Source organism: Lepus europaeus, chromosome 21, assembly GCF_033115175.1.
Source record: "Lepus europaeus isolate LE1 chromosome 21, mLepTim1.pri, whole genome shotgun sequence".
Taxonomy (NCBI): Eukaryota; Metazoa; Chordata; class Mammalia; order Lagomorpha; family Leporidae; genus Lepus; species Lepus europaeus.
Window position 1 is genome coordinate 1,601,068 of NC_084847.1, and position 21,297 is coordinate 1,622,364.

General features: G+C 47.3%; 2 protein-coding genes across 2 annotated transcripts in view; one reads left to right on the plus strand and one right to left on the minus strand.

Annotated features, from left to right (window-relative positions):
• Positions 1–21,297, minus strand: part of RNPS1 (RNA binding protein with serine rich domain 1) — a 426,882-nt gene that overhangs the window by 78,246 nt on the left and 327,339 nt on the right. The window lies entirely within an intron of this gene.
• The window catches only part of LOC133751046 (ATP-binding cassette sub-family A member 17-like), an 86,632-nt gene that overhangs the window by 11,086 nt on the left and 54,249 nt on the right, over positions 1–21,297 (plus strand). Inside the window, exons 7-10 of the mRNA XM_062180923.1 lie at positions 861–977; positions 4,409–4,526; positions 14,098–14,271; positions 20,925–21,097. Of these exons, the coding sequence (XP_062036907.1) occupies positions 861–977; positions 4,409–4,526; positions 14,098–14,271; positions 20,925–21,097 (582 nt within the window). The remainder of the gene's footprint in view (positions 1–860; positions 978–4,408; positions 4,527–14,097; positions 14,272–20,924; positions 21,098–21,297) is intronic.

Consider the following 21,297-nt stretch of genomic DNA (forward strand, 5'->3'; position numbering starts at 1 on the left):
GGACCAGCAGAAGTTGCCCTGTGAGGCCATCAGTGGTGGGGATGCACTGGATTCGTGTGATGTTGGTTGATAGTGAGACAGGGGCCAACTGGGAGGCTCTGCACCTACTGGAAAAATCCCAGGGAAATGAGGAGTTCCTGGTGTATTCCTGGACTCCCCTTTTAGTTTCCAGACTCGGGCTATAGATTTACTTTCCCTGTTTGTTAGATTATTTTAAGAATGAACTGGTGGAGAGAGATGGTGGTTATCAAATGTGCTGTTTGTCATTGAATTGGTCACATGTTTCCTATTTTGTCCTTGAGTCTGTTCTGTAGGTTAAAGAATGCTTTAAAAAAAAAAGATTTATTTATCTACTGGAAAGTCAGAGTTACACACAGAGAGAAGGAGAGGCAGAGAGAGAGAGAGAGCGCTTCCATATGCTGGTTCACTCCCCAGTTAGCCACAACGGCTGGAGCTCGGCCAATCTGAAGCCAGGAGCCAAGAGCTTCCTCCAGGTCTTTACCCGCTACACCACAGCACCAGCCCCCAAGAACCATCAATAGAATTTAAGTGAGGACCCAATAAGGAGTTCAGGTGTTTACCCTCAGGACCGTTGGAGTCGTGCACTTACAGTAGGCCTTCTATGAATGAATGAACCACCAGTATACCTGCGATTGCAGGAGAAGAATCATTTTAATACAAAGCCTGCCTGTGCCATAACTAAACCATTGAATGCGGCTCCCTGGCCTGTGCCATTCCTGTAACTCGCTCAGTCTCCATCGCCCTCTACTAGCCATCTCTCTTTAGTGTTCTCACGCAGTTCTTCATCCCAGTGTGCCAGACCCGTTAGAACTGTAATGTCAGCCTCTTTTCTCCTCTAGGAGTACATGTGCATGATGGGACTGGACAACTGGCTGCACTGGGTTGCTTGGTTCATCATGTTCTTCATCTCTGTCTGCATTGCAGTTTTTGTCATGACCATTCTCTTCTGCATAGAGGTACGTGTCTCTTGTCCCTGAGGATGTGCTAAGCTATGAGTAGGTGAAAAATAAATGTGGTATGGTCTTGGTGGAGGTGCTGATATCCAAAAGATGATGGAAACACAGTTATGGATGACCACATGGAAAACCTCGGGCTGAGAGGTGGTGACTGGGGATTTGCGCATTTAGGACCTTAGGTTCAGGGAAAGCATCACCTTCCCTTTGGCTCACTTGTCTTCAAGTAGTGGATATGAGTGCAGTAATTGTGTTACAGGAGATTGTCAAGATGTATTTTTTTTTTTTACGATTTATTTTCTTTATTTGAAAGGCAGAGTTACAGAGAGAGGGAAGGATAGAGATAGAGAAATCTCATGGGGCCGGCACTGTGGCATAGTGGGTAAAGTTGCTGCCTGCAGTGCCAGCATCCCAAATGGGCGCCAGCTTGAGTCCTGGCTGCTCCACTTCTGATTCAGCTCTCTGCTATGGCCTGGGAAAGCAGTAGAAGATGGCCCAAGTCCTTGGGCCCCTGTACCTGTGTGGGAGACCTGGAGGAAGCTCCTGGCTCCTGGTTCCTGGCTCCTGGCTTCAGATCAGCGCAGCTCCAGTTGTTGCAGCCAATTCGTGGGTGAACCAGCAGATGGAAGACTCTCTCTCTCTCTCTCTCTCTGCGCTTCTCCTTCTCTCTGTGTAACTGACTTTCAAGTAAATAAATAAATCTTTAAAAAAAAAAAAAAAGAGAGAGAGGGATATAGAAATCTTCCATCCGCTGGTATACTTCCCCAATGGCCACAATGGCCAGGATCCGGGAGCTTCATTTGGGTCTCCCACGTGGGTGGCAGGAGCCCAAGGACTTGAGCCATCTTCTGCTGCTTTGCTTTCCCAAGCACATCATCAGGGAACTAAATCAGAAGTGGAGCAGCCGGGACGTGAACCAGCGCCCGTATGAGATGCCAGCACTGCAGGTGGTGGCTTAACCTGTAAAGCTACAACACTGGCCCCAAACATGTATTTTTCATAAACTTGAGAACATTACAAATGTTGTACCCCACAATTACTTGAAAATAGTTGTAAAAAAATAAGAACACTGGGCCGACACTGTGGCTCAATAGGCTAATCCTCTGCCTTGCGGCACCGGCACACCGGGTTCTAGTCCTGGTCGGGGCGCCGGATTTTGTTCCGGTTGCCCCTCTTCCAGGCCAGCTCTCTGCTGTGGCCCAGGAGTGCAGTGGAGGATGGCCTAAGTGCTTGGGCCCTGCACCTGCATGGGAGACCAGGAGAGTCACCTGGCTGCTGACTTCAGATCGGCACGGTGTGCCGGCCACGGTGGCCATTGGAGGGTGAACCAACGGCAAAAGGAAGACCTTTCTCTGTCTCTCTTTCACTGTCCACTCTGCCTGTTAAAAAAAAAAAAAAAAAAAAAAAGAACATTGTTTTATGGTCATGTGCTGTGGTCTGGATAATTGGATGTTGAATGTCTCCCAAAGGCCCATGTGTTAAAGGTATGGTCTCCGAGTGTCCTGTTAATGGTGCTAAGAGGATGGAAACTTAATCCAGTTGTAGTGTCTAAAGGTGGGGCCTTTGAGAGGTGATTGAGTTGAATTAGGTCATCAGGGTGGAGCGTTCATGATTAATTTCTGGTGGCTTCATAAGAGATCACATAGACATAAACCCATGTGCTCCCTTCTGTCACGTGGCAAGAATTCCCTCACCAGATAACCACATGTAACCATAACCCCAACCAGTGTAACCACATGATCTTGGACTGTGGACCTCCAGAAGTGTGAGCAAGCATAAACCTTTTCTCTTTATAAAGTTAGCTTTTCTCTGATATTTTGTTGTGGTAGTGAAAAGCTGACTGATATACTACAGCCTTGTTATTTTTTTATGTTTATTTTGTTAATAGAATTTGGTGTTAAAATTGCCAGCTTTCAATTAATGACTAAATTATAACCCACTATTTGGATATATGGAAATTATCTTCTAAATTACCCATATTGTGGTAGTTTGGACAAAATAAAGCAAAAAGTAACAGAATATATAAAATAAAGGAAATGGCCAGAAGACATATCAAAAGAGATACCAAAATTATCTGTAATAACGATAATGACAAATGGAATAAACTCACTTTTTAGAAGCAAACAACAAGGGACCCATGTCATGGCACAGTGGGTTAGGCTTCCATTTACAATGCTACCATCCCATATCAGAGTGCAGGTTGGAGATCATCTGGTAATGCTTCCACTCCAGCTCCCCGCTGTGGCCTGGGAAGGCAGTGGGCCATGGCCCAAGTGCTAGGGTCCCTGCACCCACGTGGGAGACCAGGGAGTTCTGATCTCCTGGCTTTGGTTTGGCCCAGCCCTGGCTATTGTGACTATTTTGAGAGTAAACGAGCAGGTGGAAGATAGATAGATTTCTCTCTCTCTCTTTCTCCCTGTGTCAGTCTGCCTTTCAAAGAAACAAATAAATACTTTAAAAAACAATTTACATTGTTTCAAAAATTAAATCCAAACGTAGGCTTTTCAAAAAAGATACATGCACAGAGCATAATATGTAAATAGCAATAGATGCTAAACTAAAGATTTGCCTTAAAAATCTGTATAAATCATTTAGTTTAAGATAATCTTGAATTTTTTTTTTTGACAGGCAGAGTGGACAGTGAGAGAGAGAGACAGAGAGAAAGGTCTTCCTTTGCCGTTGGTTCACCCTCCAATGGCTGCTGCGGCCAGCACACCGCGGCCGGCGCACTGCGCTGATCCGAAGCCAGGAGCCAGGTGCTTCTCCTGGTCTCCCATGGGGTGCAGGGCCCAAGCACTTGGGCCATCCTCCACTGCACTCCCTGGCCACAGCAGAGAGCTGGACTGGAAGAGGGGCAACCGGGACAGAATCCAGCGCCCTGACCGGGACTAGAACCCGGTGTGCCGGCGCCGCAAGGCGGAGGATTAGCCTATTGAGCCATGGCGCCGGTGATAATCTTGAATTTTATTTATTTATTTATTTTATTTATTTATTTATTTTATTTTTGACAGGCAGAGTGGACAGTGAGAGAGAGACAGAGAGAAAGGTCTTCCTTTTGCCATTGGTTCACCCTCCAATGGCCGCCGCGGTAGGCGCGCTGCAGCCAGCGCACTGCGCTGAACCAATGGCAGGAGCCAGGTGCTTCTCCTGGTCTCCCATGGGGTGCAGGGCCCAAGCACTTGGGCCATCCTCCACTGCACTCCCTGGCCATAGCAGAGAGCTGGCCTGGAAGAGGGGCAACCGGGACAGGATCGGTGCCCCGACCGGGACTAGAACCCGGTGTGCCGGCGCCGCAAGGCGGAGGATTAGCCTAGTGAGCCGCGGCGCCGGCCGATAATCTTGAATTTTAAAAAATACTTTCCGCATTGTTTTCAGATACTTTATGCTTTCACCTCATTCCTTCTGTGTACAATTTTTGTCATTTGTGATTGTAGGTGAATGGTGTTGCGGTGTTCACGAGCAGTGACCCTATTTTGATATTTGTCTTTCTAATGTGTTTTGCCATTGCCACGATTTTTTTTGCATTCATGGTCAGCACATTCTTCCAAAGAGGTGAGTCCTGATTTGACTTTCTGTCAGGAAGGGTTTGTGACTTTCTGGCAGCGTTGTAGCTCCCATTAACTACAGCATTAGTTACTATTCCTCCAGTGCCACGTTTCCACTTTGGTGATTATATCAGCAACGGAAGAATTATATTCCCCAATAAGAGGTTATGGGAACATCTCAATAATCTTATGCTTTTATGCTTCCTTTGATGATTTAGTAAAATTTCAAATGGAGGTAAATAATAAGTCTCAATTTGTAAGGAAATGGAAGGGTTAGACAGTCAGGGCAGATGGTTTTTCTGGTTTTGATTGTGAAGCTGGGCTATAACACGAGGGTGCCCTCCAGGCACCACAGGAGGAAAGGAATTCCTGGGAATTTGTTCCTGTCAGGAGGTGTGTTATGTCTGAAACTATTGCTGTAATAATTGATGACTCTCAAGATACAGAAATGATAGGAAGAGTGCAGGAGAACTGAGCTGTGGGTCAGCCTAGAGAAGTATAGACAAAAACGTTAATGGAGAACAACCCAAAAAAATGGGGGGAGGGTTCAAGAAATCAAAGTGTGATATAAATGAAGGTAGTCAGCTTATCATTTACATTTATGAATATTTTAATATCAAATAGCATGATCTAATAAGTAGGCCCTGGCAAATATTGTCTCAGCCAAGATGAAGGTGGGTTCTTTGAGAATTGGATGGTCCAAAATGCTGTCTTCTGTTTCAAAATCTATACCCCACCTTCCCCTCTGTAGTGTTAGGGTGAGCGTGGTGTAGATACAGAGAGCTGTGATGGGAGCTTGCAGCATGAGCAGCATCCTAGAGTGCCTGTGTCCTAAGACTTAAAGGATGCTGATGGTTGAAAACTTAAACTTGTGGACAAGTAAGAAATAAGCCGGGGGGGGGGGGGGATAGAAAAAAACTAAGACCAGTGAGTTCAGAAACACAGTTAACTAGAGTGGAAAGCAAGTGCCTAAGACCAGTGAGTTCAGAAACACAGTTAACTAGAGTGGAAAGCAAATGCCTAAGACCAGTGAGTTCAGACACACAGTTAACTAGAGTGGAAAGCAAGTGCCTAAGACCAGTGAGTTCAGACACACAGTTAACTAGAGTGGAAAGCAAGTGCCTAAGACCAGTGAGTTCAGAAACACAGTTAACTAGAGTGGAAAGCAAATGCCTAAGACCAGTGAGTTCAGACACACAGTTAACTAGAGTGGAAAGCAAGTGCCTAAGACCAGTGAGTTCAGACACACAGTTAACTAGAGTGGAAAGCAAGTGCCTAAGACCAGTGAGTTCAGACACACAGTTAACTAGAGTGGAAAGCAAGTGCCTAAGACCAGTGAGTTCAGACACACAGTTAACTAGAGTGGAAAGCAAGTGCCTAAGACCAGTGAGTTCAGACACACAGTTAACTAGAGTGGAAAGCAAGTGCCTAAGACCAGTGAGTTCAGACACACAGTTAACTAGAGTGGAAAGCAAGTGCCTAAGACCAGTGAGTTCAGACACACAGTTAACTAGAGTGGAAAGCAAGTGCCTAAGACCAGTGAGTTCAGACACACAGTTAACTAGAGTGGAAAGCAAGTGCCTAAGACCAGTGAGTTCAGACACACAGTTAACTAGAGTGGAAAGCAAGTGCCTAAGACCAGTGAGTTCAGACACACAGTTAACTAGAGTGGAAAGCAAGTGCCTAAGACCAGTGAGTTCAGACACACAGTTAACTAGAGTGGAAAGCAAGTGCCTAAGACCAGTGAGTTCAGACACACAGTGAACTAGAGTGGAAAGCAAGTGCCTAAGACCAGTGAGTTCAGACACACAGTGAACTAGAGTGGAAAGCAAGTGCCTAAGACCAGTGAGTTCAGACACACAGTGAACTAGAGTGGAAAGCAAGTGCCTAAGACCAGTGAGTTCAGACACACAGTGAACTAGAGTGGAAAGCAAGTGCCTAAGACCAGTGAGTTCAGACACACAGTGAACTAGAGTGGAAAGCAAGTGCCTAAGACCAGTGAGTTCAGACACACAGTGAACTAGAGTGGAAAGCAAGTGCCTAAGACCAGTGAGTTCAGACACACAGTGAACTAGAGTGGAAAGCAAGTGCCTAAGACCAGTGAGTTCAGACACACAGTGAACTAGAGTGGAAAGCAAGTGCCTAAGACCAGTGAGTTCAGACACACAGTGAACTAGAGTGGAAAGCAAGTGCCTAAGACCAGTGAGTTCAGACACACAGTGAACTAGAGTGGAAAGCAAGTGCCTAAGACCAGTGAGTTCAGACACACAGTGAACTAGAGTGGAAAGCAAGTGCCTAAGACCAGTGAGTTCAGACACACAGTTAACTAGAGTGGAAAGCAAGTGCCTAAGACCAGTGAGTTCAGACACACAGTTAACTAGAGTGGAAAGCAAGTGCCTAAGACCAGTGAGTTCAGAAACACAGTTAACTAGAGTGGAAAGCAAGTGCCTAAGACCAGTGAGTTCAGAAACACAGTTAACTAGAGTGGAAAGCAAGTGCCTAAGACCAGTGAGTTCAGACACACAGTTAACTAGAGTGGAAAGCAAGTGCCTAAGACCAGTGAGTTCAGACACACAGTTAACTAGAGTGGAAAGCAAGTGCCTAAGACCAGTGAGTTCAGACACACAGTTAACTAGAGTGGAAAGCAAGTGCCTAAGACCAGTGAGTTCAGACACACAGTTAACTAGAGTGGAAAGCAAGTGCCTAAGACCAGTGAGTTCAGAAACACAGTTAACTAGAGTGGAAAGCAAATGCCTAAGACCAGTGAGTTCAGAAACACAGTTAACTAGAGTGGAAAGCAAGTGCCTAAGACCAGTGAGTTCAGACACACAGTTAACTAGAGTGGAAAGCAAGTGCCTAAGACCAGTGAGTTCAGAAACACAGTTAACTAGAGTAGAAAGCAAATGCCTAAGACCAGTGAGTTCAGAAACACAGTTAACTAGAGTGGAAAGCAAGTGCCTAAGACCAGTGAGTTCAGAAACACAGTTACCTAGAGTGGAAAGCAAGTGCAGTGAGGAATGCCAAGTGACAGCAAAACCACATCATGCAGCCCAACCCTGTGGCCAGCTGGGCAAGGCAGCTCAGTGTCTCTTCAGCAACTGTGCTGGAGCAACTGGATCTCTGTATTCCAAAGAATGGGCCTGGGCATTTACATCACTTCGTACGCAGAACCGTCTCAATGTGGGTTATAAACCTAAGTTGAAGAACTGAGCTATGGGATTCAAAAGAAAATGTAGGAGAAAATCTTCATGTTCTTGGGATAGACAGTGATTTCTTAGAAAAGATACCAAATTACAAAGAAAAGATAAAACAGAAAATTGATAAATTAGACTTCATGAAAATTAAAGTTTTGTGCTGGGGCCAGCCCTGTGGCATAGCAGGTAAAGCCACCACCTGTGGTGCCAGCATCCCGTGTGGCATTCAAGTCCTGGCTGCTCTTCTGATCCAGCTTCCTGCTAATATGCCTGGGAAAGCAGTGGAAGATGGTCCATATGCTTGGGCTCCTGCACCCACGTGGGAGATCCAGAAGAAGCTCCTGGCTCCTGGCTTTGGATTGGCCCAGCTCCGGCTGCATTTGGGGAGTGAACCAATAGATTGAAGATCTTTTTCTTCTATGTCTCTCTCTTTTTCTCTGTAACTCTGACTTTCAAATAAATCTTTTTTAAAAATGTTTTGTGCCATCAAGAAGGTACCATCAAGAAAATACCCTACAGACTGGGAGAAAGCATTTGCAAATAATATAAGAGACTTGTATCCAGAATAAATAAAATAGCCTTGCAATGCGAAGATAAAAACAAATATTCCTAATTGATAATATATATGGTCAGCATTAACTTGATACCAAAGCTAGAAATGACATCACAATAAAACTACATGTCAGTTTTCCAAATGAATATAGATGGAAAAATCCTCAACAAAATACTAGTAAGCTGAGTTAAGCAGCATATCAAAAGGACTACACAAAAGGATTATGGCAAATAGGATCTGTTCCAGGAATGCAAGAGTGAGTCACCATGTGAATCCATCACTTAATAGAGTGAAGGAAAAATAAACACGGAGCCTTGTCAGCTGCTGCTGGAAAAGCAGCGGCCACTTCCAGTAGCTGCACCACTGGGGCGCAGAGGGTCAAGCCACTGCCTGTGACGTTGGCATCCCGTGTTAGAGCCCTGGTTTCAGTCCTGGCTGCACCTCTTCTAATCCAGCTCCCTATCAATGTTCCCGGGAAAGCATTGGATGGTGGCTCAAGTGCTTGGGTCCCTGTCATCCACGTGGGAGACCCAGATGGAGTTCTAGGCTTCTGGCTGCAACCTGGCTCAGCCGTGGCATTGTGGCCATTTGGTAAGTGAAACGACAGATGGATGATTCTCTCCTCTCTCTCTTTCTCTCTCCCTCCCTCTCTCTCTCTCTGTCTGTCTCTTTTTACTCCTGTTTCCCTATAACTCTGTTTTTCAAATAAATAAATCTTAAGAAAAAGATCAAAGACATGAATCAGTAGCAATCTTGTGCTCGTGGATTAGAAGCCGTAATATTGTTAGGAGGACAATAGTCCACGAAATTGATATGGGTTAAATATAATCCCTACTAAAATCTCAGCAGCATTTCTTTTGTTCCCCCCAGAAACGGACAAGCTGATCCTAAAATTCATGTGGAATTGCAAGGGACCTTAAAAACCAAAACAATATTGAAAAGTAACAAAACTGTAGGATTCACATTTCCTGATTTCAAGCTCACTGCAAAGTTACAGGGATCAAGAAAGTATTATTTTGCCATAGGATAGATGTATAGACTAAAGGAATGGAATTGAGGTTTCAGAAGCAAACTCAGACTGGGAGACCAAGTGATGTTTGGCAAGAGTGAGAATAGTCTCTTCAACAAGTGGTGCTGGGACAAACGGATAGCCACTCTGAAAGACTAAGATTGGACTCTACTGCCTGAACAAAAGCTTTTTAAAAAAGATACATTTATTTGAAAGGCAGAGTTTGAAAGAGAGAGATACAGAGAGGAGAAGATCCTCCATCCTCGGTTCATTCTGCAAATGGCTGCAACAACTGAGAGCGGGCCAGACCACAGCCAGGAACTCCATTGCTGTCTCCCATGGAGGTGGCAAGCACTGTATCCTCCGTGTAGGGACCCAAGCACTGGGGCCATCTTCCACTGCTTCCCCAGGTGCATTAGCAAGGAGCTGGATTGGAAGCGGAGCAGCTTAGACTCAAACTGGCACTCATATGGGACACTGGCATTGCAGGTGGTAGCTTAACCTACTGCACCACAATGCTGGCCTCACCATGCACAAAAATTAACTGAAGATGGATCCGTAGCCTAATTGTACGAGTAAAACTAGGGGCCAGTGTTGGTGTAGCGGGTAAAGCCATCACCTGTGATGTGATGCTGGCATTCCATATGAGCACTGGTTCGAGTACCGCTGCTCCACTTCCAATCCAGATATCTGCTAATGTGCTTGGGCAAGCACAGAGGATGGCCCAAGTCCTTGGGCCCCTGCACCCACTTGGGAGACCTGGAAGATGCTCCTGGTTCCTGGCTCCTGGCTTAGCATGGCCCAGTTCTGGCCATTGCGGCCATTTGGGAAATGAATCAGCCGGTGGAAGACCTTCTCTCTCTCTCTCTCTCTCTCAAACTGTGCCCTTCAAATAAATAAAATAAATCTTAAAAAAAAATTGAAACTGGAACGAGCACTGTGGCATAGCAGGTAAAGTCTCCACCTGCAGTGCTGACATCTCGTCCATATGCCAGTTCCATCCATATAGCCAGTTCTAGTCCCGGCTGCTCCTTTTCTGATCCAGTTCTCTGCTTTGTCCTGGGAAAGCAGTAAAAGATGGCCCAAGTTCCTCGGCCCCTGTACCTGCATGAGAGACCTGGGAGAAGCTTCTGGCTCCTGGCTTCTGGCTTCAGATTGGTCCAGCTCCGGCTGTTGTGGCCATTTGGGGAGTGAACCATCAGATGGAAGACCTCTCTCTCTCTCTTTCTCTCTCTCTCTCTGCCTCTCCTCTCTCTGTGTAACTCTAACTTAATTAAAAAAAAAAAAGGCCTTCACCTTTTTTTGGAAAAAAAATCTTATTTATTTGAAAGGCAGAATGACAGAGAAAGGGGGAGTCAGAAAGATATCTTCCATCTATGGGTTCACTCCTCAAATGGCCATGGTGGTCAGGATTGGGTCTGGCTGATGGTAGGAGCCAGGAATTCCATCTGGATCTCCCACACGGGTTGCAGGGACCCAGGTACTTGGGCCATCTTCTGTTGCTTTCCTGTGAGCATTAGCAGGGAGCTGGGTTGTACGCAGAACAGCTAGGTCTCCAACCGATACTCATATGGTGTGCCAGCATTCAGACTGCCACTAACCCGCTCTGCCACAGTGCCAGCCCCTTGTTTATCAATCTGAAAGACAGAGCGATAGAGAGAGATCCTCCATCCCCTAGTTCACTCCCCATATGCCTGCAAAAGCCAGGTAGAACCAGGCTGAAGCCAGGAGCCAGGGACTCCATATGGGTCTCCCTCATGAATGGCAGGAACCCAAGTACTTAAACCATCATCTGCCTTCCCAGATGCATGAGCAGGAAGCTGCATCAGAAGTGGAGTGGAGGCTGGTGATGTGACGTAGAGGGTAAAGCCACCGCCTGCAGTGCCAGCATCCCGTATGGACGCCAGTTCAAGTCCCAGCTGCTCCGCTTCCGATCCAGCTCTCTGCTGTGGCCTGGGAAAGCAATAGAGGATGGCCCAAGTCCTTGGGCCCCTCTATCTACATGGAAGACCAGGAAGAAGCCCCTGGCTCCTGGCTTCGTATCAGCGCAGCTCTGGCCATTGCAGCTATGTGGGGAAAGAACCAGCAGATGGAAGACCTCTCTCTCTTTCTCTCTGCCTCTCTGTAACTCTGCCTTTCAAATAAATAAATAAATCTAAAAACAAACAAACAAACAAACAAAAAGGAAGTGGAATGGCTGGGACTTGAACCAGCATGCTGATACGGGATGTGGGCACCTAAGTAGGAGCCTAACACCCTGTACCACAATGCCTGCTCCTGCCTTGCTTCTTTACGCAGCTGAGTCCATCGTCTGTTTCAGTAATAATCCTTCCACTTACACTCACCAGCTGTCCATTGACCTTTTATTGCAAAACCTTAGCCTGGTGAAACTCAGCTGCTTGCAGCCTCTGCACCTGTACCGAAGCAGCAGAAAACATGACTTGGGGAAAACTCCTGTTGTGCCACTGATCTCTTCATCTGGGTCCCTAATCCTCGAGTGAGTGCCCTGAGCTTGCCTTAGGGTCCAGGCACATCCCCTCAATACTCTGCCCCTTGTCTCTCTGAAGTAACTGTTTGAAACCTCCTGCTCCTCAAGTGGCCAGTGGCCTTTGCCCCTTCCTCACTGAGGCTTCTAAGTGCTGAGCTTGTGTCCAGTGTGGTCCCTGCCTCTAGTCTGTGTTCATCCCCCGTCTGTGAAATTGTGAGAGTGATAGCACTTACCTCAGAACTTAGTTATGAAGATTAAAAGAGATATCCCATGTACAACACTGAAAACAGTAAGAGCTTACTAGAGATTAGTGATTACTATAAACTTTTACAAAAGAAGAAACGCAAGTTCAGAGAAACTATGGAAGAATAGGCCATGGTGCATGTGGAAAGGTTCAGCCGTGGGCTGTCTCATGCCTACCTGAGGCTCCCTCTTTTACATACCCAGTCCTCACAGTTTCATTGTTATTTTAACTTCTTAGAAGTTAAATATTTGCAAGCTTGAGTTTGGTTTCCAGACTTCAGTAACATTGACCTTATCTCCAAATCTAAAGCCACTATGTGTGGGACCTGGCACACCTTGATTCCTTGACCATAGTTACCAAGCTTTGTGAGTTGGTTCACTCCCCAAGTGGCTGCAACAGTCAGGGCTGAACCAAACCAAAACCAGGAGCCAGGAGCTCTATGGGGTTTCCCATGTGAGTGACATGGATCCAAGTACGTGGGCCATCTTGTGCTGCTTTCCCTGGCACCTTATCGGGGAGCTAGATGTGTAGCCGAGCAGCTGGGACTCGGGATGCCAGTGTCACCTAACCTGCTGGCCCCATGCTGAGCAGGTGTATCCAGCCTGGCTCAGATGCAGGATGGAGATTAGGAAGGGGAAAGGAAGTGATGTCTGTGAAGGGCTTGCCTCAGGGCCCGGCAGTGCTTAATGGATGCTACATAAGCCCACCGCTCTTCTGAAGAAAACGTTCATACAGATTCAGAGAGAGGAGATTTTAGACAGGTGTTTGTGCCTTTATGTGAGGATCCATTTCTTTTTTTACGTGCCAGCATGTTCTTTATCTTTGACTAGTAAGACTGCAACTAGAAACGATCTTCAAAAAGTTCCTAGGAATGAGTATTATGGGAAAACTGTGTGTGGATTTCTAAAGATTTTTATTTATGTATTTGAGAGGTAGAGTTATAGACAATGAGAGGGAGAGACAGAAAGGTCTTCTGTCCGTTGGTTCACTCCCCAATGGCTGCAAGGGTCAGAGCTGCGCGATCCGGAGCCAAGAGCCAGGTGCTTCTTCCTGGTCTCCCATGCAGGTGCAGAGGCCCAAGGACCTGGGCCATCTTCTACTGCTTTCTCAGGCCACAGCAGAGAGCTGGATTGGAAGAGGAACAGCCGGAACTAGAACCGGTGCCCATATGGGATGCCAGCACTGAAGGCAGAGGATTAACTTACTGTGCCATGGCGATGGCCCCATGTGTGGATTTCAAAAAATATTTGCACCAAAATAAACTTTTCTTTTTTAAAATATTTATTTATTTTTATTTGAAAGTCAGAGTTGCATAGAGAGAGGAGAGGCAGAGAGGTCGGTCTTCCATCTGATGCTTCACTCCCTAATTGGCCACAACGGCCGGAGCTGTGCTGATCTGAAGCCAGGGACCAGGAGCTTCTTCTGGGTTTCCCACATGGGTGCAGGGGCCCAAGGACTTGGGTCATCTTCTACTGCTATCCCAGGCCATAGCAGAGAGCTGGATAGGAAGTGGAGCATCCGGGTCTTGAACCAGCTCCCATATGGGATGCCGGCCCTTCAGGCCAGGGCGTTAACCCGCTGCGCCACAGCGCCAGCCCCCAAAATAAACTTTTCATTCCATTTTCCACAACCTTTTTAAGTACCCTCTAGTAAAAGGTTGTTTATTTACTTGAAAGACAGACAGACATACACACAAAGAGAGGGAAAGAGAAAGATTTTTGGTCTGCTGGTTCACTTCTCAAGTGACTACAACAGCCAGGTCTGGGCCAGGCTGAAGCCAGGAGCTCCATGCAGGTCTCCACGGGAGTGGCAGGGGCCCACATACTTGGGTCGTCTTCTGCCTTCCCAGTGAATCAGATGGGGGAGCCAGACTCACACAGGAGCTGCAGTACGGAATGTGGGCGGCACAGGCAGCAGCTTAACAAATGCTGCACCACAGCGGTAGCCCCTATCGGAAATTCTTAAAAGCTCTCTTCCTTTGTGAAAATCTGAGACAAATGCAGAGACATTTTGCTTACTGTGGCAGGGAAAGGGGGGTTTGTCGTTGCTGGTTCACTGTTGACAAAACTTTTCATTCCCCGGCCTCGCAGCCCATGTTGGAACCGCTGTGGGAGGCATCTTCTTCTTCCTCACCTACCTCCCGTACCTGTACCTCACTTTCAACTACCAGCAGAGGAGCCGCCTCCAGAAGATCCTCTTCTGTCTCCTGTCGAATGTCGCCATGGCACTGGGGGTCCGATTCATCTCCGTGTTAGAAGCGGAAGGTGAGACTTAGCTTGTTTATCTTCCCCAACTCTCTAAGCTTCTGGGTGCTTTGCCCCAGTTGAAGCAGACACCAGATAAACATGACTGGCACATTTCACTCTGCATTCTGAGCTTTCGCAAAAGACTTGCAAATCTGATAGGTACTGGGTAGAGACACTGAAGAAACGCAGAGTAGGTGGGGAGAAAAACTCAAGTATATTAAAGAACTAAGAAATCATATGCCTGTGTAATTATGAGAAGAAATTTTAAGAAATTTACTTTTTACTTGCTTGAAGAGTTAGCTCTCCCATCTGCTGGTACACTCTCCAAATGCCTACGACTGCCAGGGCTGAGACAGGCATCACTGTTCAGAAAATGAATGGGCCAGCGCCGCGGCGCAATAGGCTAATCCTCCGCCTGCACCGCCGGCACCCAGGGCTCTAGTCCCAGTTGGGGCGCCGGATTCTGTCCCGGTTGCTCCTCTTCCAGGCCAGCTCTCTGCTGTGGCCCGGGAAGGCAGTGGAGGATGGCCCAAGTGCTTGGCCCTGCACCCCATGGGAGACCAGGAGGAAGCACCTGGCTCCTGCCTTCGGATCAGCGCGGTGTGCCGGCCGCAGCGGCCATTGTGGGGTGAACCAATGGAAAAGGAAGACCTTTCTCTCTGTCTCTCTCTCTCTCTCTCACTATCCACTCTGCCTGTCCATTAAAAAAAAAAAAAGAAAGAAAAGAAAAGAAAAGAAAAAGAAAATGGATAAATAGGAACCTTGGATTTCTGGTAAGGAAGTGTCCACCAAGGCTCTGCTGAGAGGTTGAAGCTGTGAGTGCTTCCTCAGGAGTTCCTGGGTCTTGATAACCCAGATATCCCTCATGTGGAAATAATGACAAGAATGACATAAATTTTTAACACTTGGGAGCACACCTTTAGAAAACCAGAGTTAGTACGAGGTAGTAAAGGCCAAAACCTCAGGGAAATTTGGTGATTCCAAAAGGTAAGCGAAGCAGCAGAGCCACATTTTCTCTGGAGTCATTGACTGGCAGTAAAACTACACTTTTGATTTGATGGCCTTTCAGCACAAACGTGGTTAAAGACCCTCTCCATATTACTCCAGACCCCAGAGGACTACGCCTTTAGGATAAATGTGACCCAGAAATAGATCCATCCATCACGGGTTAGCCTGTCTGTGGATTTTAGTGTGCAAGGTGCTTATTAGGGAATGCCTTGAGACACTGCCCGTGGAAGGAAGCAAGACTGGGTTGAGGGAGGTGTTGAGCTGCTGTCCAGTCCCGACAGCCCTGGGCAATTACAGAGCTCACCGGGCCCGTCTGAGTGTCCCAACTGGGCTCATATGACCAGGCTGTTACACCTCCATCAGTCACTGGATATCAGCCACCCAAGAAATGGCATCACCTCAAGCTAGACTGCTTTTAACTGAGACAGTCTCAAGGTGTTGACAGCAAATAGGCTTTTGCCATAGTTCAGCCAACGGTTGTACAGGGAAGTGCATCCCCGTGTCCACAGACCATCCAGTCATAGGCCGGAGGTCCTCAGGGAAAGTTGCCCCTGAGAAGTTGTCACAGGTGAGTTCTTCAGAAGTGTTGTGTCTGGGTTGGTGTTGCAAGAGTGTAGGGAGCTTTATTTAGTTTTTCTTTTTGTTTTATTTGAGAGGCAGAGAGATGCAGACACACACGCACAGAGGTGGACAGAGTTTCCAACTCCTGGATCTCTCCTCCAAATGCCATGACAGCCAGAACCAGGAGCTGGTAACTCAGTCCAGGTCTCCCAACTATGTGAGCCTTCGCCACGCCCCTGCCTGGGGTCTCCATATGAGCAGGAGACTGGATCAGGAGCCAGACACTCTAATGAGGGATGTGGGTGTCTTCAAAGCTAGACTGCACGCCCACTCCCCAGTGATTTTAAGCACTGTTGTCGGGGAATGATGGCACCCTCACCTGGGTGCCTGGAAGAAGTGATGTCCTTCCTGGAGGAAGGCGCTTTCATCCCATACCGTGAGGGTCTCCACAACTGGCTTTGGAAGAGCAATAAGCAACACAGGGAAAAAGTAATTAAAGACAGGCGGGAATGGAACCCTATAAATGAGAACTAGACAGGAGGGAACGAGACCCCAGAAATGAGGACCAGACAGGAGGGAATGAGACCCCATAAACACGAACCAGACGGCAGGGAATGAGACCCCAGAGATGAGGACCAGACGGGAGGGAATGGAACCCCATAAACGAGAACTAGACGGCAGGGAATGAGACCCCAAAAATGAGGACCACAAGGGAGGGAATGAGACCCCATAAACACAAACCAGACGGCAGGGAATGAGACCCCAGAGATGAGGACCAGACGGGAGGAAATGGAACCCCATAAATGAGAACTAGACGGCAGGGAATGAGACCCCAGAAATGAGGACCAGACGGGAGGGAATGAGACCCCAAAAATGAGGACCACAAGGGAGGGAATGAGACTCCATAAACGAGAACCAGAAGTAATAGAAATAGAAAAGACTCACAAAGGCTTTGCATTTCTTAATTAACAGAACACACATGCTAAAATGACAATACTGATTATATTTTTAATTGTTTTTTTAAGATTCATTTGTTTGAAAGGCAGAGCAACAGAGAAAGAGAGAAAGACTGATCTTTCATCTGTTAGTCATCTCCTCAAGTGGCCACAACAGCCAAGGCAGGGCCAGGCTGAAGGCAGGAGCCAGGAACTCCATCAGGATCCCCTACTCGGCTGGCAGAGGCCCAGGCATTGGGGCATCCTCTGCTGCTTTGCTAGGTGCATTAGGAGGAAGCCGAAGAGAAAGTGGAGCAGCTGGGACTTGAACCTGCACTCTGATATGAGATGCTGGTACTGTAGGCAGCAGCTTAATCCACTGTGCCACAACATCAGCCCCAATTTTTTCTTTATTTTTATCTACCTGAAAGGCAGTGCAACACACACACACACACACAAACACGGAGTGGGAGGAGAGAGGTACCCTATCTGCTGGCTCACTTTCCAGGTGCCTGCAATACCCAGGGCTGGGCCAGGCTGAAGACAAGTGCCAGAAACTCCATCTGGGTTTCCTAAGAGGGTGACAAGGATCCAGGCACTTGGCTACCTTCCCAGGATGCATCAGGAGGAAGCCAGATCAAAAGTGGAGTGTAGGGGGGTGCCTGGTGCCATAGTATAGCAGGTAAAGCCACTTCCTACAGCACTGGCATTCCATATGGGCACCAGCTGCTCTACTTCCCATCCAGCTCCCTTCTTCTTCTTCTTTTTTTTTTTTTTTAAGATTTATTTATTTGAAAGTCAGAGTAACTCATAGAGAGGAGAGGCAGAGAGAGAGGGAGAAACAGCAAGATCTTTAATCTGGTGGTTCACTCCCCAATTGGCTGCAATGGCCTGAGCTGCACCGATCCTAAGCCAGGAGCCAGGATCTTCTTCTGGGTCTCTCACGTGGGTTCAGGGCATCCAGCTCCCTTCTAATTTACCTGGGAAAACAGTGGAAGATGGCCAAGGTGCTCGAGCCCCTGCACCCACATGGGAGACCCAGATGAAGCTCCTGACTCCTGGCTTTGGATCCACCCAGCTCTGGCTGATGTGGTCATCTGGGGAGTGAACTACCAGATTTAAGATCTTTGTGTTTCTCCCTCTCTCTATTACTCTGCCTTTCAAGTAAATAAATAAATCTCAAGAAAAAAAAGGTGGAGTGGAGCTAGTATTGTGCTGTAGCTTGCAAAGCCGCCGCCTACAAGGCCAGCATCCCAGCTGGGTGCCAGTTAAAGTCCTAGCTGCTCCACTTCTGATCCAGCTCCCTGCTTGTGGCCTGGGAAAAGCAGTGGAAGATGGCCCAAATACTTGGGCCCCTGATACCCAAGTGGAAGACCCATAAGAAGCTGCTGGCTCCTGGCTTTAGCCTGGCCCAGCGTGGGCCATTGTGGCCATATGGAAAATGAACCAGCAAATAGGAGATATCTCCTCTCTGTCCCTCCCTTTCTCTCTGTAACTCTTTCAAATTAATAAATCTTAAAAAAAAAAAAAAGTAGTAGTGAGTAGCCAGTGGAACCAGTAATCTCCTATGGGATGCAGGAATCCCAAGCAGTGGCTTAACCCACTGCACCACAGCGCTCACCCCTTATGTTTTGTTAAAGGACAAACGCGAAAATGCCTGCAGGAACAGGAACTGTTAAAGGTGGCCTAGGAAGGAGCGTGCGTTTGGCACAGCAGTTGGGACACCGCTTGGGCACTGCAGACGGCAGTACCTGAGTCCCAGCCCCAGCGTTTGAGCTGAGAATGCAGACACCGGGGACAGCAGGTGCTGCTCAGCGCGTAGGTCCCTGCCGCCCATGTGGAAGACCTGGCAGAGTTCCTGGCTCCTGTCTTCAGCCTGGCTTAGCCCAGGCTATTGTGGGCATTTGAAAAGTAAGCCAGTGAATGGAAGATCTCTCTCTCTCTCTCTCTTATCTCTTTGTGTCTCTCTCGTGCTCTTAGTTTTTCTCTTTCTTCCTGTTACTCTGCTTCACAAATAAATATTTTTTTAAATGGAATCATAAAAAGTTCTCCATTAATACAAGGAAAGGCAGAAAAGGAAGAAATGAGAAAGAACCACTTGGAACAAATAGAGAAGAGCTGACATGCTGGTAGATTCATTATGATCAATAATTAAATTAAATGTGGATAATTTAAACTTGCCAATTAAAAAAAAAACTATCAGATTGGCTAAAAAGGCAAATCTCGGGACCATGTTATGGCACAGTGATACCAGCATCTACTTCCAATTGCTTGTTAAAGTCCCAGCTGCCCTGTCTCTGATTCAGCTTCCTGTTACTGCACCTGGGAAGGCAGCAGAAGACGGCTCAAGTCCTTGGACCCCTGCATGCACGTGGGAGACCAGGATGATGGAGTTCCTGGCTGTTCCTGGCCCAGACCTGGCTGCAATCATTTAGATGGAAAATGTTTCTCTCTGTGTGTCTCTCTTTCTCTGCCTTTCAAAAATAAACCATTTTTTTTTTTTAAAGGCAGAACCCGAGTATGTACAGCCATGGACATCAGTGTAGGGGTGGGATTACAATCGGGATGTGCACATTTGGGTTTTGGGGTCCCTGATTTGGGTAGTAGTTTTTCACAGATGTTTTCCTTGTAAATGCTTGTTAAATTTTATGCACAGTTAACTAACAATGTAATGTCTGATAAAATAGGAAGAGGAGCTTTGTCTCTTCCATTTGGACATTGCAGAATTTGTTGGATAAGGTTGTGCTCAGGAGAATATTTGCTACAACTTTGGAATCCATCCTGAGATGTGTAGCATTGGTTTGTAACCTGAAGCTCAAAAGATAGAACAAGAGGCAAAGCTCTTGGTGGGCAACAGACAAACCAAGATCTCATTCTTGCAGGGGCTTCAAGGCCACCTGGCCTCACATTTCACAGTGTGACTTGTGTACCAGCAGCCCCAGTGCTGCCCGAGATCTTTTTTAGAAATGCAGTACCCAGGGCCGACATTGTGGCCTAGTGGGTAAAACTGCTGCCTGTGACGCCAGCATTCCATGTGGGTGCTGGTTCGAGTTCCAGCTTGTCCACCCCACCCTCCCATCCAGATCTCTGCTAATGGCCTGGGAAAATCAACGGAAGATGGTCCAAGGGCTTGGGCCTTTGCTACCCCCGTGGGAGACCTGGAAGAAGCTCCCGGCTTCTGCCTAGCCCAGTGCTGGCTGTTGCAGTTATCTGGGGAGTAAACCAGCAGATGGAAGATCTCTCTATATATAATTCTGACTTTCAAATAAATACGTAAACCTTTCCCCAAAAAAGACAAAGAAAAAAGAAATTGAGAGCTTGGGCCCTGAGGTGCCCAGACTTACCTCATCAGTGTCTTCATTTTGACAAGACCACCGGTGGTTAGTGAGCGCGGACATAATCCCTTTCCTGTGGTGTTGCTACCTCCCTCCTTCTGCGTCCAGCCAAGGCGGCATGAATGTGCAGCATCTTGGATGCTGTAAATGAGAAGCTCTATTGTATGTGTTCCGGTTAGACATTTGGCCAACACAGGACACGTGTGTGCCTGGGACCTGGTCCCAAGCCCCTCCTGCATGCTTTCCTCTATTCATGAAGTAAGCGTTATGGAGTGTCTGCTGCGTAATGGACCCTGAACCAAACATTGGGGACGCTGAGATAAAAGACAGCCCCTGACCCCAGAATCCACACACAGAGGGGACAGTGGTAAGTGACAGATTCACACTGCCGTACAGGACTGTCTGTAAAGCAGCACAGGGTAGTCCAGGTGCCCATGGCTGGGCATCCAACCCAGACCAGTGGAGTGGGTGTGCATGCTTCTTGGTGAGACACTGTCTGCTGAACTTTGATGTAAAAATTAGCCAAGCCAAGAAAGGTGGGATATGTTCCGGATAACATGCCCAGGAGGAGGAACAGATGTCTGACATAGCCATAGTTCTTACTGCTTGGTGCCAGGGAAAGTACTGACACCTTTTGTCAATTAAAAAATGTCATATCTCATGGAAGGAACTTTCAGTTTTCCTCTTTCCTGTTCCCAGTGTTGATCCCATAATGCCCCTGGACACAGCCATGCAGCCTTGTCATTGGCCTGCCTCCTTACAGTTTGATTGGAAAGTTCTCGGGACTCTTTTCTGCCTTTGGTGTCGGGACTGCTCCCTTCCTTGGTCACAGGTCTGGGCGTCCAGTGGAAGGACGTGGGCAGTGTCCGTGGAGAGTTCAATTTCACCCACGTGCTGCTGATGCTCCTGCTGGATTCTTCCCTCTACTGCTTGGTGGCCTGGTACGTGGAGGCCGTCTTCCCGGGCAAGTTTGGCACACCCAAGCCATGGTACTTCTTTGCCATGGTGAGTTCTGATGCTGCTATTTTATAGATTGATGTTAGAGTTAGACTTTTTTATTTTCATCCATATTGCTACCCTTCTTGGTGATGTGTTGATCAAAATCTCATACTCCAAGAAATCTGTAATCTGGTTCATTCTAAACCTTTTGGCCTGTCGTTGCCGACAGAGCGTAATCAACAGCGAGTGACATTCCTGAGTCTTGT